This window comes from Solea senegalensis, linkage group LG13 (genome assembly GCF_019176455.1).
Source record: "Solea senegalensis isolate Sse05_10M linkage group LG13, IFAPA_SoseM_1, whole genome shotgun sequence".
NCBI lineage: Eukaryota > Metazoa > Chordata > Actinopteri > Pleuronectiformes > Soleidae > Solea > Solea senegalensis.
In genome coordinates this window covers 2860613-2874989 of record NC_058033.1, presented here as the reverse complement: position 1 = coordinate 2874989, position 14377 = coordinate 2860613, and the positions used below count along the sequence as shown (strand labels likewise).

Below are 14377 nucleotides of genomic sequence, written 5' to 3'. Positions count from 1 at the left end.
CATATGTCTGCTTCGTTGACGTGCAAGGCACGCATAGCAACGCGTTCTCCTTCGCGCGCGACTGTTCTCTTTCTCCTTGTTTTGTTGTTGTTGTTGTTTGCCTCACGAGCTCACTTTGAAGTCGAAAAACACGACTCGACTAAAAGAATTTACAGAAAATGACTTCTTCTTCTACGCCTCATTCTTTCATTCATGAGCCTAAAGCCCCGCCCACTTGCGTCACAGGTTTGTTTGTACACATCCCGCCCCTGATAAAAAGCAGCACACGCGCAGACACGAGCGGCAACATTTCATCAGCGAACCATAGTAACATCAGCTTTACCGTGTTTTCACCAGTTTCCTGTCGGTATAAACAACAAAAGAAGAGTAAAGGTAAAACATATTTTTATTTCTTCATTACAACAATAGCGTTTACTGTACACGCGACGGTGGTTTTCCGGTCGGAACGTTTACTCCGTCTGACGCAATCCTCCTCCTCGTGTCTTGTCAGTTGTATTGGCGCACTTTCTCTTTTTTTAAAAATAGAAATAAATGAGCACAAAATGTCGTTCTTCTGTGAATATAAAGTCCAATTTCAGTTTATTTTGTGAGGTTGTGGTTTCGTGAGGCGGCTCAATTTGTCATTTGAGCCCATGTAGTCGACCGGACACACGGAAAAAATGAGTCGAAACCGGTAACTTAAGAACAGGTAGCCATTGTGGAAAATCGTTTAGCGGATTTTTCCGGATTCGAGACGTTTTCTCATGTTATCACAGCAGGTTTTCTGTCATTGTTGTGGTCCTGACTCGCCAGCACAGGGATAAAGAGCTAACTGGGGCTCATGATAAATGCTGCATTCAGGGACCCCTTCTGAAGTGTTGGAATTCTAACCATTACAAGAATAAAACCGGTTGCGTTGCAGAGAGGGGTGTGTTCCTCATGCCCATAGTTCCTTTTTTGTGGTTTTACTATTATTATCACGCTAAACAAGTAGAAAGATAAAGCAAAAGGTTAAAAATGGCTAAAACGCATATAAAGAACAAGGAATAAATCAGGAAATGTCCTTAAGTGGATTTTATTTCTAATATTACTGTTATTATTATTATTACCACGCTAAAAAAATCGAAAGATAAGCAAAATATTAAAAATGGCAAACACGCATATAAAGAATGAAGTCAAAGTTCTTTATTCACCCCCCAAAATGAATTGTTTTGTGTAACAACAGCATGACATTTTAAAAAAAAAGATATATATGTAAAAAACCACACATTTGAATAAATTATGTAAGATAAATATAGAATATATGTAAATACAGTTTTAGAAATATGCAATAAATTAATAATGACCATTTCATTTGCATTTTGTTACATGGGTGTTGTTGCAGCCTAAATACTTTAATAGTTTTTTTTAGTAATACAAAGTATGATACTAATACAAAGTTTTTTTTATTATTACTATTATTCCGTGTATGTAATTACACATGGCACACACGACAGCTTTGCAAGTGCAGAAACTGTAAACTCGCTTGAGCAGGTTTACTCAGTACAATTGTATGTGTGAAGTTACAGCACCAAAAAAAACCATGACGCAACATTGCGTTTAGAGTCGGTCGTCTTCTGCCACTAACTTAATACGGTTGTCTGGAAAAGCGAGCGGTTGTTGGGAAATATATTGTAATTACGTTATTTCCGGAGAACGTGAAGGCAACGTTAACACCACGCGAGAGTCAATCTGAGGCCACGTAGCTTGGTAGTGTTGTATTTCCCGTCAGAAGGGCAGTAGAACGTCGTACCACATGGTCCGCACTGGTTGTAAGTGAGTATTTAAAAAAAAAAAAAAAATGTAATGTAGTTTTAGAGTTTATCACAATATTGAGCGTCATTGTTTTGCGGTGACAATCGTAAAAGTGATTCATCTATCCGGTTATTGCTCAGTGTTCACACTATGTTCACTATGCAGCTCGTTCGGCCGGGTGTCACCCGTGACACAGTTGCATCAGCCGGTTGAGAGACGCCCTTGTACTTAAACCTGAGATAATTGTGGTGGTGAATACAGCTGTAGACACAAGGTGTGTGTCTGTGTGTGAGTGAGTATGTGCAGTGTGGTTCAAACCTGCTGGCTGGGTGGAGCAGAGAAGCTGCACTAACCAGGAACCACATGCCACGTTAGTTACTTTCTTTAAACCTAGTCTCAACTTGCACTGATTGCACAAAATGCCAAATCCTAAAATAAAAAACATAAATATAGGAGTGTCAAGTTTTGTCTTTTTCTGTCACAGACGGCCACTGCTGTAGCTATACATTACTGTCTTTTATTATTAATAAGCAGCATTGTTACATTTCCCATGTATTCTTATATTGTTGCACTCTGGTTCGTTACATATACAACTGGTTTAATTGGGATTTACTACAGTACTGTTAAGAGTTACTGTACATGCACGTTAACTTGTGCAACTCTATGGTTTTGTGTTGCCAACATGCACAATATTGATTTTTACAAAAAACTGTAAATATAGTGTATTCGTCACGTAGTCGTGTTTTGCCAAAAACTTCCCATAATATAAAGTTTTATCCCAACATTCGAATTCCCAACTACTTTAAAATTAGGAAAGAATTGGTTATACATTTGCAGTAAGACATTGCATTTTGATTTGAATGATTATCCTTACTTAGATTTACTCAAAATTTCAAATGTGATATTGTTTTCAGAGCAACAGAAATTGTTTTTATTCTATTCCAACAATGTTGTTAGAATGGAAATAATGCTTTTAATATTTTTCACTGCTCACTATCTGGGCATTTTTCCCTAAAGTCACGCAGCTGATTTAATGATGTTTAATTGTGCTACTTCTTGCGCCGGGCTGAAGTGATTAGATTAATGACACAAAGACACTTTGTATTTTATGAGAACATACTCCTTGTATGTGAAAAGTTTACACTTTCTAAAGCAATTGGAAATTAACACAATTTTCTGTTATTTCAGTTTAGGTCTATAACAAATTCTATTGCTATTCAAACTCCAGTAAATAATCAGCAGATCAATTGGTTATGTTAATTTAATTATTTAAGGTTGTAGGTGATGATGAAATATTTTTGATTGATATATTCTTGGTACATTATTACATGAGTCATGACCACCTGGGTTATAAAAACGTAATGTTAGTAGTGGTCTAATACTACCCTTAATGTCCCTCTCAGCATCCTCATCTCCTTGGATTACTGAGGCATATTTCTAACCTCCTGTGGTTGATCCAGGCTAACCTGTTTTTTTTGTTGTTTTTTTCCTTGTCATGTCGTTGAAAAATGTGGCAAATAAGTGAAGGTGTGTCTCACCAGGAAGACTCCGCACCACACCCTCAGAAATCAATAGTATGCACCTCAAGGTCTGTTGAATGATATGGTCTTGTTTTTGGCATTGACCACTTTCATGTTAGGATTGACGAGTCAAATCACACGTACATGAATATTTTCTTATTGTTTATCAAGAGGATTGAGATATTTTTGTGAATTGATTTCTGGAAAAGGCAACTGCGACGACCTTCTTTCTAATCAAGTCAGTTAAAAAAGTTAAAAAGTAAAACATCAAGTTTTTCCTGCGTACGTGGCATTGTCATTTTTTCCCCTGACTGGTTTAGTGGTAATGCTGTCCAGCTCCGACTGGCTGGTTGTTCTCTCCTGGTATACTTCTGTTCTGGTTGCTGTACGTGTTACAACACCATTGGCATGGGTCATGGGAATGCGCACAGGTTCTTTTAGATTGTCACATTCCATTTCACAGCAACTGCAGTTTCTTGGCAGGGAAGGTGGCATCCAGCCAGGTGAATTAAAGGTCCACTTGGATGATCTCAGTGGTTGGTCTGTCCACACAACTTTACAAGCGCTCATACCCCCATTACGTGTAACAGCCATGTTTCTGTAGCGTAACAAACACCTGGAGAACCATTGTTTGTTCAGAAAAATGGCTCACTGTCTCTGTACAGCATGCCGTGACAATGTGTTCTTTCTATGATTGTGCAAGGCCAGCTTGTGTTTAGCTGTGGGCAGGTGCTGTACACGTTGTTCAGTTTATCCAGCTGCTTGGCCCACAAATGATGACTAAGTTGTGTTTTTATTACTTGGAATATTAATTTATTTAGTCTTTCAGAAACAAAATAAAAAACAATAAACACTTAAGACCGTTCTATTATCCTAACGATGTGGTCACATTACAGCTGCATTGTTGTTAGTGACGATAGTGGAAATCAAAACAAACCCATGTGTTGTTTATATGGATCAGATGAGAAGCTACTGTAAAATGAGGTTAGCAGTATTGTCACTTGTCCCAATAATCCTCTTTGAGCGCGTGGCAGCCTTGGTAGCAAGGCTAAGTCAAGCAGCAGGATCATTATCCTTAAAGCCTGTTGAAACCGGACCGCTGTTAGCCAGGTTACTGTCGCAGGCCTTTTTGTGTATTTGTTTTTAATAACAGGAACACAAAATGGCTGCAAGTGGCACACACATCTTTTCATCTTGGTGCCACGCACCAACTTGGTGTTGCGTGGTAAAGGTTGTTTTTTTTTTGCAAGTGGCACACTTGTGAGTCACACCTTCATCAAAAAGAAACTCCCACGTGAAAACCACAAGAAAAGGATTATCTGACATGACAAGAAATTTACATCAAGGTAGCGCAGGCATCATTTTAATGAGACCACCTTTAAATAAGGGGGAAACTGTAAGAGTTGTGTTCTTGTAACTTCACGATTTGAACTGCTACTATTAAAAATATATTTATGTGTGTGTATATATATGTGTATATGTATATATATATATGTGTGTGTGTGTGTGTGTGTGTATATATGTATATGTATGTATGTATATATATATATATATATATATATATATATATATATATATATATATATATATATATATATATATATATATAAAAAAAAGAAAACCTTATTTCAATGAAATATAGCAAAAACAAATCTCAACAAATGAATATTCTCCATCCTCAGCTAAGATTTAACATGTTTTGCATTCCCTTATGCACTCTCAGTTGCACTTGTGGTCTGCTAGGTGAATGTATGTGTGGTGCTGGACGAACCCCTGAGGAGATCACAGCCTGCTGGGCACAGTAGTTTAGTCAAAAATGTTTATTGACACAACAATGACACTCAGATCTAGTTTCCTGGTGTGCAAGTGGAAAATTCTACTGGAATGTCACATCAAGTAGGGAGTGGAAGCATTTCCATATTTTACCAGTTTCCCATCAATCTTCAGAAGGCTGCATGTTTATTATTGCAGTCGTCTGGTTTGTTTTATTGCATTGTTTGACAGTGTTTGTCTTTTTCTCTCGACACTTAACTGTACTAGACAGGATATTCTCTTTTGAAATGGTTAGAAATGCTTTGATAAGTGGGTTATATTGTTTATGTGGTATTAATAGAAAATTGCTATTGTACTCAAAGCTCTGTGAGAGCTTGTATCCGGTGTGTCATGAGAAGGATAAAGCCTAAATTAGATCTTAGCGTAACGTAACTTGTATGAACTTTTAGAGGTTGTGGTGCTTTGTGCCTTTTCATTATATTCTCTATTTAGCCTTTATTTTATTGTTTGTCCACTTTGTCTTGTAAAACCCAATTACACACTATCTTTTTACTCTTGTACAAAAACTTGGAGATGAATTTGGTGCCACTTGTGCAGAGATTATATTTAAATTCTTTTAATTGTGGAATGTCACCCTGTGATTTCAGCAGTCTCACACAATTATCCTGGTCTGGGTCAGCCTGGATGTACATTTCACCTCCTCTTGGTCTACTGCCAGACCAGTAACGTGACTGATGGCCCTGAAATGTCTGTCTGCCCTCTCAGCATTCACACCAAGGAATCAGGTGTCGTTGCATTAATAGCTTTAGTGCAACATTGGCTTGATGCTGCTCTGCCCCCATCAGCCTATATCCTGTCTTTACATCCTGGAAAAATGCAAAGCTAATGCCACTGAATTTTATGTGGTCACAGAGTTTTTTTTTCCTGTTCGTATAGTGAGGCATGAGAGTAGAGATGGAGCCAGTGTTTTTTTTCTTTTTTGTAGATCATTATGCACATTTACACAAGTCTTGTTGATGATTAAGGACACCAGTAGCTGTAATTGCTATGGTAGTGTAGTATTTGCAGATAAAGAATACTCTACTTGCCTCAGCCTTGACACAAGAAGCATGGCTTTGTCTCTACATTTGCCACTTTGCAACTATTGTTACCACAACTGGAATCCCATATTTGTCACACAATTCATCATTTAAGATTTCCACTTGTGTTAGATGTATGCAAACATTTTTTATCCATTCCTAGAAATCTTCAGCAACATGTGGCTTTTATGTACATACTGGTGATACTGGCCTTAGACTTTGTTGCACAGTTAAAAGTGATTGAGCTCAGGCTTTTTTGCACTGATCTATCCATGAATATATTTACCTCCAAAGTCCAGTAAGAAAAACACATTGTATATCAGGTGTGTCCTTGGCCAAATGTGAACTGTTATTGTTTTTATCACAGTCATTGACGTAATCATTATCATTTGCCCTTTCCTGAACTTGACAGTCTTTATACTGTTGTCCTTGGGGATTGTTTTGTCTTGTGTGTTGTTCTTCAATCTTGTGTTGCTTCAGATAACGGAGAGTCAGTGATCACTGTAAATATGCACTGCACTTTGATTAAGCAACATCAGTGTCTATCACACTGACGCAAGCAAATGTTGTGGAAAGACACAACAAAGAACCCCTGTGGCGATTGGGAATCATAGTTTAATATTGTAATTCCTCTAAATGGTTGTTATCTGACATTTTTATATGGTTGTTGATACATTGGGTAAGGGACAGTTTCGTGTGTTTTATCTCCATTTCAACCCTCTCCCAGTGCAGTGGGTCCCCTTTATCGAGCTGCAGGTTCACGCTGTCCTCCTCCCCGCTGTTGATGTTAGCTCAGAGAATTGAACCATATCATCTCCTCACAGCCTCTGGCGTTCCCATGACTCTCTCTGTCCACTCCAGTCTGCTAAAACAACACACGTAGTAGAGCATTCTTTCACGTAGTAAGGGAGCGGTTAGGAATTAGGCTAAGTTTCTTTTGTGTTTGCTGTTATGAAGGGGTGTGTGCTGTGGCACGTATTTTGTGCTTATTACGATTAGGATTAGGTGTAAGCCCTGTAGGGTAGCAGTACATTTCCCATACATGTCCCACTGTGTCTCATGATGTGTTGCGAGACTGTAAGTTATGTTATCGCCTGCTGTGAGTGCAGGTTATCGTACATTCTCTTCATGCCAGCCAATATCTCTCATTCTTTTGTTTCTACTAAGGAGAAGAATATTCTAGGAAAGTTTCCAACATCTTTTGTGCTACCTGTGTTCACAAGAAACCGATCTAAAACCTGCTGAGACATTGTATGTAACCTCAAACTATACAAATAAACTTCTGTTTCAAAGATGTTCATATTTTGACATTTTGAAGTCGTACTAGGCTCCCCTGTAGATCATTTCAGTTGCCTTTGTTTTGATTTTAAACCTTTCCACAGTTTGAACACCTTTCCTGGAAAATGTTCTCTGCTGGAAAGAAAGAATGTTATAATCCTGCCTCACAGAGTTCTGAGAAATGTAACCTTACTAAACAGTCCCTTCTTGTTGTTTTTTCTCATAGGTCCTAATCTGATGCTACTGTGACCACAGACCTGCCTCTTCCTGTTCTGTGTGCTTGAAGGACTTGAACACACCTGCACCAGAAGACTGATTAAAAACAAATTCTTCTAACTCCATCTGCCCAAACAACTTCTGCTCTGTCCTCTCACTTGTGTGCCGTTTAAACTGTGTCAATCACACACCCACACTTGAAGGAATTAAAACACATAGCCTGCTTCAGCACCCACGCTCAGTCACAGCAAATATGGCCAGCAAGCTGTCCAAGTTTGGCAAATCCCTGCTGCGTCGCCGGGCTTTGGACTGCTCTGGTGAGGAGACCAGATTTGCCCGCTGCCTGTCCACTTTGGATCTAATTGCATTGGGAGTGGGCTCCACACTTGGTGCTGGTGTTTACGTCCTCGCTGGCGAGGTCGCCCGTGAGAAAGCAGGGCCCGCAATTGTCCTCTGCTTCCTCATTGCTGCGCTGTCCTCCATGTTGGCTGGCCTGTGCTACGCTGAATTTGGTGCCCGCGTCCCCAAAACAGGCTCTGCGTACCTTTACAGTTATGTGACAGTTGGAGAAATCTGGGCCTTCATCACAGGGTGGAATCTCATCCTCTCCTATGTGATAGGTAAGTAAAGAAAAGAGTGAAGTTGTATTTATGTTTCATATGAACCTGATAAAGGATCAGTACAACAGTAACCCTAACCCCCCTGTCATCTCTTTTAGGCACAGCCAGTGTGGCCAGGGCATGGAGCTCCACATTCGACAACCTTGTTGAACAAAAGATCTCCGACTTCTTCAAAGCCTTCATGGCAATGGATGTTCCAGGTGGGGTTCTGGCCCAGTACCCTGACCTGTTTGCCCTCATCCTGGTCCTCTTACTCACAGGTGAGTTACCTTTTTCTTATTGACTGTTTTTGGCCCCAGTGGTTTCCAATCGAGTCGGTTCCTTCTCTTGGGCCTACAGTTTACAGATGATAAAATACAACAATAAATACACAGTGAACATTTTTAAATTATTTAATTAATTATTTTTATAATTTTATTAAAATATTAATGAATACTTATACCTGTAGTTCTATAGTTGAACAGCGCCCACCTCATGGCTAAATGCACCATTAACTCAAATAGATCACAGGCTTAGAAATATTCCATTTGTAAAAAAAATCAACCTTTTAAGAGCAGCCATCTGACTGCAGTCAATTAGGCGTTCAGTTTGATTATTGCAGTCCATGCAGACACGGTCATTGTCGGAACTGTGTTGAAATATTGCATAATAGCAAGAACAGTTGTCACACTGATATCTCAGCCAGTGTGGCTTCCCTGCAACAGTGTTAGGAAGAAATAATTGGGTGTATTAGTGTTGCTGACTGATAGCATGTCGTAAGTGATGAAGTACGAAAACATCCACCCACATTGAGGAACATGCTGGTATTGGTGATGAAATATCTTTCTCTGTCACTCTCCTCACCTCCTGTACGTTCCGTCCTCAGGACTCCTGGCCTTTGGCGTGAGTGAGTCGGCGCTGGTGAATAAGATTTTCACAGGCATCAACTTGGTGGTTCTGGGCTTCGTTATCATCTCTGGCTTTGTGAAAGGTGACACATCCAACTGGAACCTGACGGAGGATGATTACATCGGTTACAAAAATAGCACCACCAACAGCAGCATGCCTTTTCCGTCAGTATTTAAACTTTTAAGTTTTACCAATTAATCTTGTGTGTATGATTTTCTTTTTTGACCTTTTAACTAAACCGCTTGTTTGTCTCCTCCTGCCCGCAGAGTCAAGGAGCAGTTTGGTGTGGGTGGCTTTGCCCCGTTTGGCCTCTCTGGAGTCCTGTCTGGTGCTGCCACTTGCTTCTATGCGTTTGTGGGCTTTGACTGTATCGCTACAACAAGTGAGTGATTTTTAAATAATTCTACGAGAAACATCTGAAAAAGTAGTATGAGCTTTTTTCTACAAATTTAAACAATGCTGGGCTGACACTGATCAAGTCTCTTCAGGTGCTCTAAAGGCTTGAATGCAAGGCTTCACTTTCAACCACTGATCGTCTTTTTATTTTGCTCTCAGGTGAAGAAGCAAAGAACCCGATGCGATCCATACCCGTTGGCATCGTGGCCTCACTGCTGATCTGTTTTTTCGCCTACTTTGGCGTGTCTGCGGCTCTGACTTTGATGATGCCGTACTACACGCTGGACAAGCAGAGTCCTCTGCCCGAGGCCTTCAGCTACGTCGGCTGGGCTCCTGCCCGATACATCGTGGCTGTGGGTTCTCTCTGTGCTCTGTCCACCAGGTAAGAGAGGAAATGGCTTCCTTGTTAACCGTTTGTTCCTGTACACATCATTGTTAGTCTGTTATCGATTCCAATAATTCAGTTAACTGTTGATCTTCTCCCAGTCTGCTAGGCTCAATGTTTCCCATGCCTCGAGTGATTTATGCCATGGCAGAAGACGGGCTGCTGTTCCGTGCTCTGTCCAAGATGAACGCTCGCACAAAGACCCCGCTGATGGCTACCATTGTTTCTGGGGTTGTTGCATGTAAGCTGACACTCTCTGATTCTCTTTCAGACTAAATTCTTGTTCTGTTTTCTTGACGTGCTTGCTCATTGCTTTAGGCCATTTTTCACTGTGTCTGGAGAGGTTCACAGCTCTTTTCACGATCAGACCTACAGCAACATCTGCGAAAACAGAGCCTACATTTACATACAGTACATACTCTGCACTGTGTGCTGCTTTAGTTTGTTTCTCATTTTGGATAACAATGGCAGATTGCAGTATAGATTTTCTAAAAATAAAAGCATCTCTCCTTACAGCTCTCATGGCCTTCCTGTTTGACCTGGCTGCTCTGGTTGACCTCATGTCTATTGGTACTTTGTTAGCGTACTCTTTAGTGGCCATCTGCGTCCTCATCCTCAGGTAAGCACCTATTGTCTTCATTAGTCTCGAAGTCTTCTGAAGTTGTAACCATATGTTAATTGCGCTAAGCTGCACTGATAACGTTCCGTTTATTCTGTTTCTTTAAAAACACTGACACGTCCTCCCTCCTCAGGTACCAGCCAGGCACACTGAATTCATCCAGCCAGACCGAGAAACTGGTGGAACTGGTCGGAGGAGAGAAGGTGGCTGTCAGTGGCGCGGACAGCGGTGACGAAGAGTACGACATTGAGATCGAGGAGAGGCCTCTTCAAGAGACCTTCACTCTCAAGCTGCTCTTCTTCCCAAGTGGAAAGACCCCGACAAAAACCTCTGGGACCATCGTCTATGCTACCACTGCTATCGTTTGTAAGTATGTCACAGTGGAGGAGGTAGTCATTGATATCTTGGTGCAGATGGGGTGTCGCTAATGTTTCCACTGCTTCTGTTCTGGCTTTGGTAGCTGTTCTCATCACTGTCCTGTGCATCATCCTCGCCAAATCCCTGAGCCAGCTGCTGGCTGTACATGCAGCTGTCCTGGTGCCCTGCATCATCTTGGGCCTTCTCTGTATCATCTGCGTCATCATCATCAGTAGGCAGCCTGAGAGCAAAGAGGCGCTCAACTTCAAGGTAACTATCAAACCCTGAGACGGCAGCCTTTGTGTGACGTAGAACAGATGCCTTTGTTTTGTCTTTCAAAGTCTTTGCTTTGGGAAAACAACAATGTTTTATGAGCAACTCTTAAGACCTCAAAGTCTTGGTAACTGGTACGCTAGGTAATCCAGTTTTACCCACTTGTTTTTTACCACTCTGATTAGCTATTTTCACATGTAGACATCAGGTGTGATACTGATATTTGTTTTAGTGTGAAGTCTGAGGGCTAACTATACGTGTTGAAATTCCTTAACTTGGTGATGTGTCATGATGTGGTATATTTTATTTATTAACTCTTGTAACTCCCTTCCAACGAGCAAAAGTTAGGCGTTAAAAAAAATGAATGGAATTTGGCCTCCAGTAGTTTTGACACACCTTTGTATTCTGACGTTTTTCTCTTTCCTCTCAAGGTCCCTCTTCTCCCCTGGTTGCCTCTCTTCAGTGTTTTCGTCAACATCTACCTCATGATGCAGCTTGATGTTGCCACATGGTGCCGCTTTGCCGTTTGGATGGCTATCGGTACGTTTCGTCACGGCCAATTTTGCTTGTGTTTCTATATCCAGTGTTGCAACAGTTTTTGTAACTTCCTGTTGCTTTTTGTCTTTCCTCCCCCTCCAGGTTTTGCCATCTACTTCTGCTATGGTATTAGGAACAGCAGCGAAGCTGCAAACCGCTCATCGCCGCGCAAATATGAGCCTTCGCTGCAAACCAAGAGTCCAATTTACGTGGGCGCTCCTGATGACAGTGACGCAGAATCAGGCAGCAGCCCTTGATACAAACTCACGTAGACCTGGGAAATGTTGCAGAGCGTCGTCACTCATCAGCTAAAATGCTGTGGCCTGGAACACGAGCCCGGGTTTAAAGAGAGGAGAGGCTAGAAGACACCACACACATCTTACCTCTAATTTTGGAGGCTGTTTAACTTGATGGCAAGACACTGTGACAGAGACACTTTCCAGCCTGTGTGTCTGTTATTAATCTTTTTTTTTTTTTTAGTAGCTCGCCTTAGCCCTCTGAAAATATTAACATGCCTGTAACTCATGCTTTTAACCGAACTAACAGTACCGCGCTGCTCCTTCGTCATCATTTTACATCGTCATTTCCCTCCTCTCCGTTAATTAAGCGAGGAGCCGCCTGCCTGGAGGTGAACATGCATTACTGTGTACAACACTAAACATTACAACTGATACCAGTGAGTTTATTATCATCGAGAGACGCTTAGCTCAGTGAGCTAGACTTCAGACTTTTCAAGAAATAGGTTTCATGCTGAGCACTCACACAAACGGTGGTAGAGAAGAAAACTTGTTGCCTCCTAGTAAAAAAAGAAAAAAAGCTTTCAGTAGAGTTTACCTGGTCCTTGTATTGATGTCAGTGTGTGAACAGGGTTTTACTGAAGCGGTGTGATTTACAGTGTCATTCGGGGGCAGTGACATGGTCACTGTGGCCTGTGCTGCCTCTCAAGAGCAAAGTTCAAGCTTTACATGTCGGATGTGGCATAAACGTCCATATTTTCCCGCTGGTCACATGACATCCATGGTATGAACAAGTCGCTTGTTACAAATTGTAGTTGCAGCCTAAAAGCGTCAAAGTACCCTTTTGAACCACCAAGGACCTTGAAATCAAGACCTGTATTTGCTGTAGTGTAAAATGTTCTGTTACTCCAGTGTGTTTTTAAGTATCTGTATGCAGATGTTCTGATGGGTCAATGGAGAAGTGTGTTTCCTTGTCTTAAAAAAAAAAAACATTGGTCCAACTCATCCATTGGTGAGATCAGCTCGGGTGTCGTTGAAGGAGGTTTAGCTCTGTTCTGAATTGAATGGACTTTCTTATATCATCACTAAAATATCAGCTTTTCAAAAACTTCCTTGTGTTTATTTTCACAAAGGTTCTTCTTTAGTTTCAATTGAAACTTGTTCTTGGCAGCTTTGTCTGTTGAGCTTCAATCGCGTTTGTTTTTACTACTGTATTTACTTTTTTTCCCTTTATAGAAATGTTAATATTTAAATGTTTATAGTATTGTTTGTTTGTTTATTTGGGAAAGCTTTATGTTTTGCTATTTCAGATCAATATACATATGATTTGTAGATGCTCATGTGTTGTAACTGTCATATACAGATTTTAGAGGGATTTTTTTTTCTTTACATTTAGTGTATATATACTTTCATTGATGAAATGATTTCCGTTCACCAAATGATTTGCTTGCAATATTATTTTCCTGAACAAATGAAATTGTATTTGGAAATGTAACCGCTCTCCAAAACAAATGACCACTTAAAGCTGGTCCCTAAATTATTTTTAAAAAATATTTAATTTTTTTTTTTCTGTCCTCTAGCGTCCGATTGTTAATGGCATTTTCTTGTTCTGGTAAAACATTGTACTGTAGAATGTACAGTATTTGTTTAGAATTACATCTTGATTTGTATAATGTAACTTCTTTATGATATGGCCTTAGATGTAATTTAGTAAGAGGTGGTCATTTTAAAATAGACTTGAAGGACTTTCATTCGACATTATGCTGCTAAAATCCAAATTATACAAATCCTGATCCCAGTTTGGGTGACATTGTAACTACTGCAGATTAAGAGATGTCCATAAATGTTTTCAATTTCCGTAGAAATTGTTAATTGTAATTGTTATGTCGGGTGAGGAAAGGCTTAGGTTGAGCCAGTGTTTCTAGATGATGTGAAACTATAATCTGGTGCAGCCCTTGTGCCTTTTTTTTTTAAAAAGAAAAACAACTAACAAAACAACGCAATCATCTCCCACATTAATGCTGTTTTATTTACAGCAATGATCTATTTTTGTCTTTGTTTTTATATCCTGTACATATGGCTGTCATGTATAAAATGAGCTGTATTTTCAATGTTTTTGTAATAAAACTTAATTCAGGAATGTGCCGCTTCGAAAGTGTCTTTTTAACCTGCCTTTATCTTTTGTTTAAAAAGAAAAGGAAAGTGGGAGGCCTTTTTCCTGTGAGTTACATTCCAGAGTCTATTGTCGTTACCTGTGATGCTTTTGTCATGAGTCACCGGTTGAGAAATACCCTCCAAGTTATTTCATTGACTCCCAAACTTTGTCTACGATTCCTTGACATTTAGTCCTAAACTGTCATTTGTTGATGTTTTGTGAATATCAGATATTTATTCTCAGTTTTCTGGTAGAATTGTATTTTCTGACTT

The 14377-nt window shown here is 40.1% G+C and overlaps 1 protein-coding gene across 2 annotated transcripts; it reads left to right on the top strand.

Annotated features, from left to right (window-relative positions):
• Window positions 1–254: 254 nt before the first annotated feature.
• Window positions 255–13916, top strand: slc7a3a (solute carrier family 7 member 3a). 2 transcript variants are annotated; one of them, XM_044041758.1, is made up of 12 exons: window positions 255–372; window positions 7650–8259; window positions 8358–8519; window positions 9125–9311; window positions 9414–9529; window positions 9703–9925; window positions 10030–10169; window positions 10445–10547; window positions 10681–10913; window positions 11008–11174; window positions 11609–11717; window positions 11817–13916. In XM_044041758.1, exons 2-12 carry the CDS (start codon window positions 7893–7895, stop codon window positions 11969–11971), a joined length of 1962 nt encoding a protein of 653 aa, XP_043897693.1. In that variant the 5' UTR covers window positions 255–372; window positions 7650–7892; the 3' UTR covers window positions 11972–13916. The 2 variants fall into 2 exon arrangements, with proteins under 2 accessions (XP_043897693.1, XP_043897694.1); XM_044041759.1 differs by lacking the exon at window positions 255–372 and adding an exon at window positions 1557–1794.
• Window positions 13917–14377: the final 461 nt, after the last annotated feature.

Coding starts and splice junctions, on each gene's coding strand:
- slc7a3a (XM_044041758.1), top strand. CDS start 7,893: ATGGCCAGCAAGCTGTCCAAGTTTGGCAAATCCCTGCTGCGTCGCCGG. Junction 8,520..9,124: donor CCTGGTCCTCTTACTCACAG/GTGAGTTACCTT, acceptor TTCCGTCCTCAG/GACTCCTGGCCTTTGGCGTG. Junction 10,170..10,444: donor TGTTTCTGGGGTTGTTGCAT/GTAAGCTGACAC, acceptor CTCTCCTTACAG/CTCTCATGGCCTTCCTGTTT.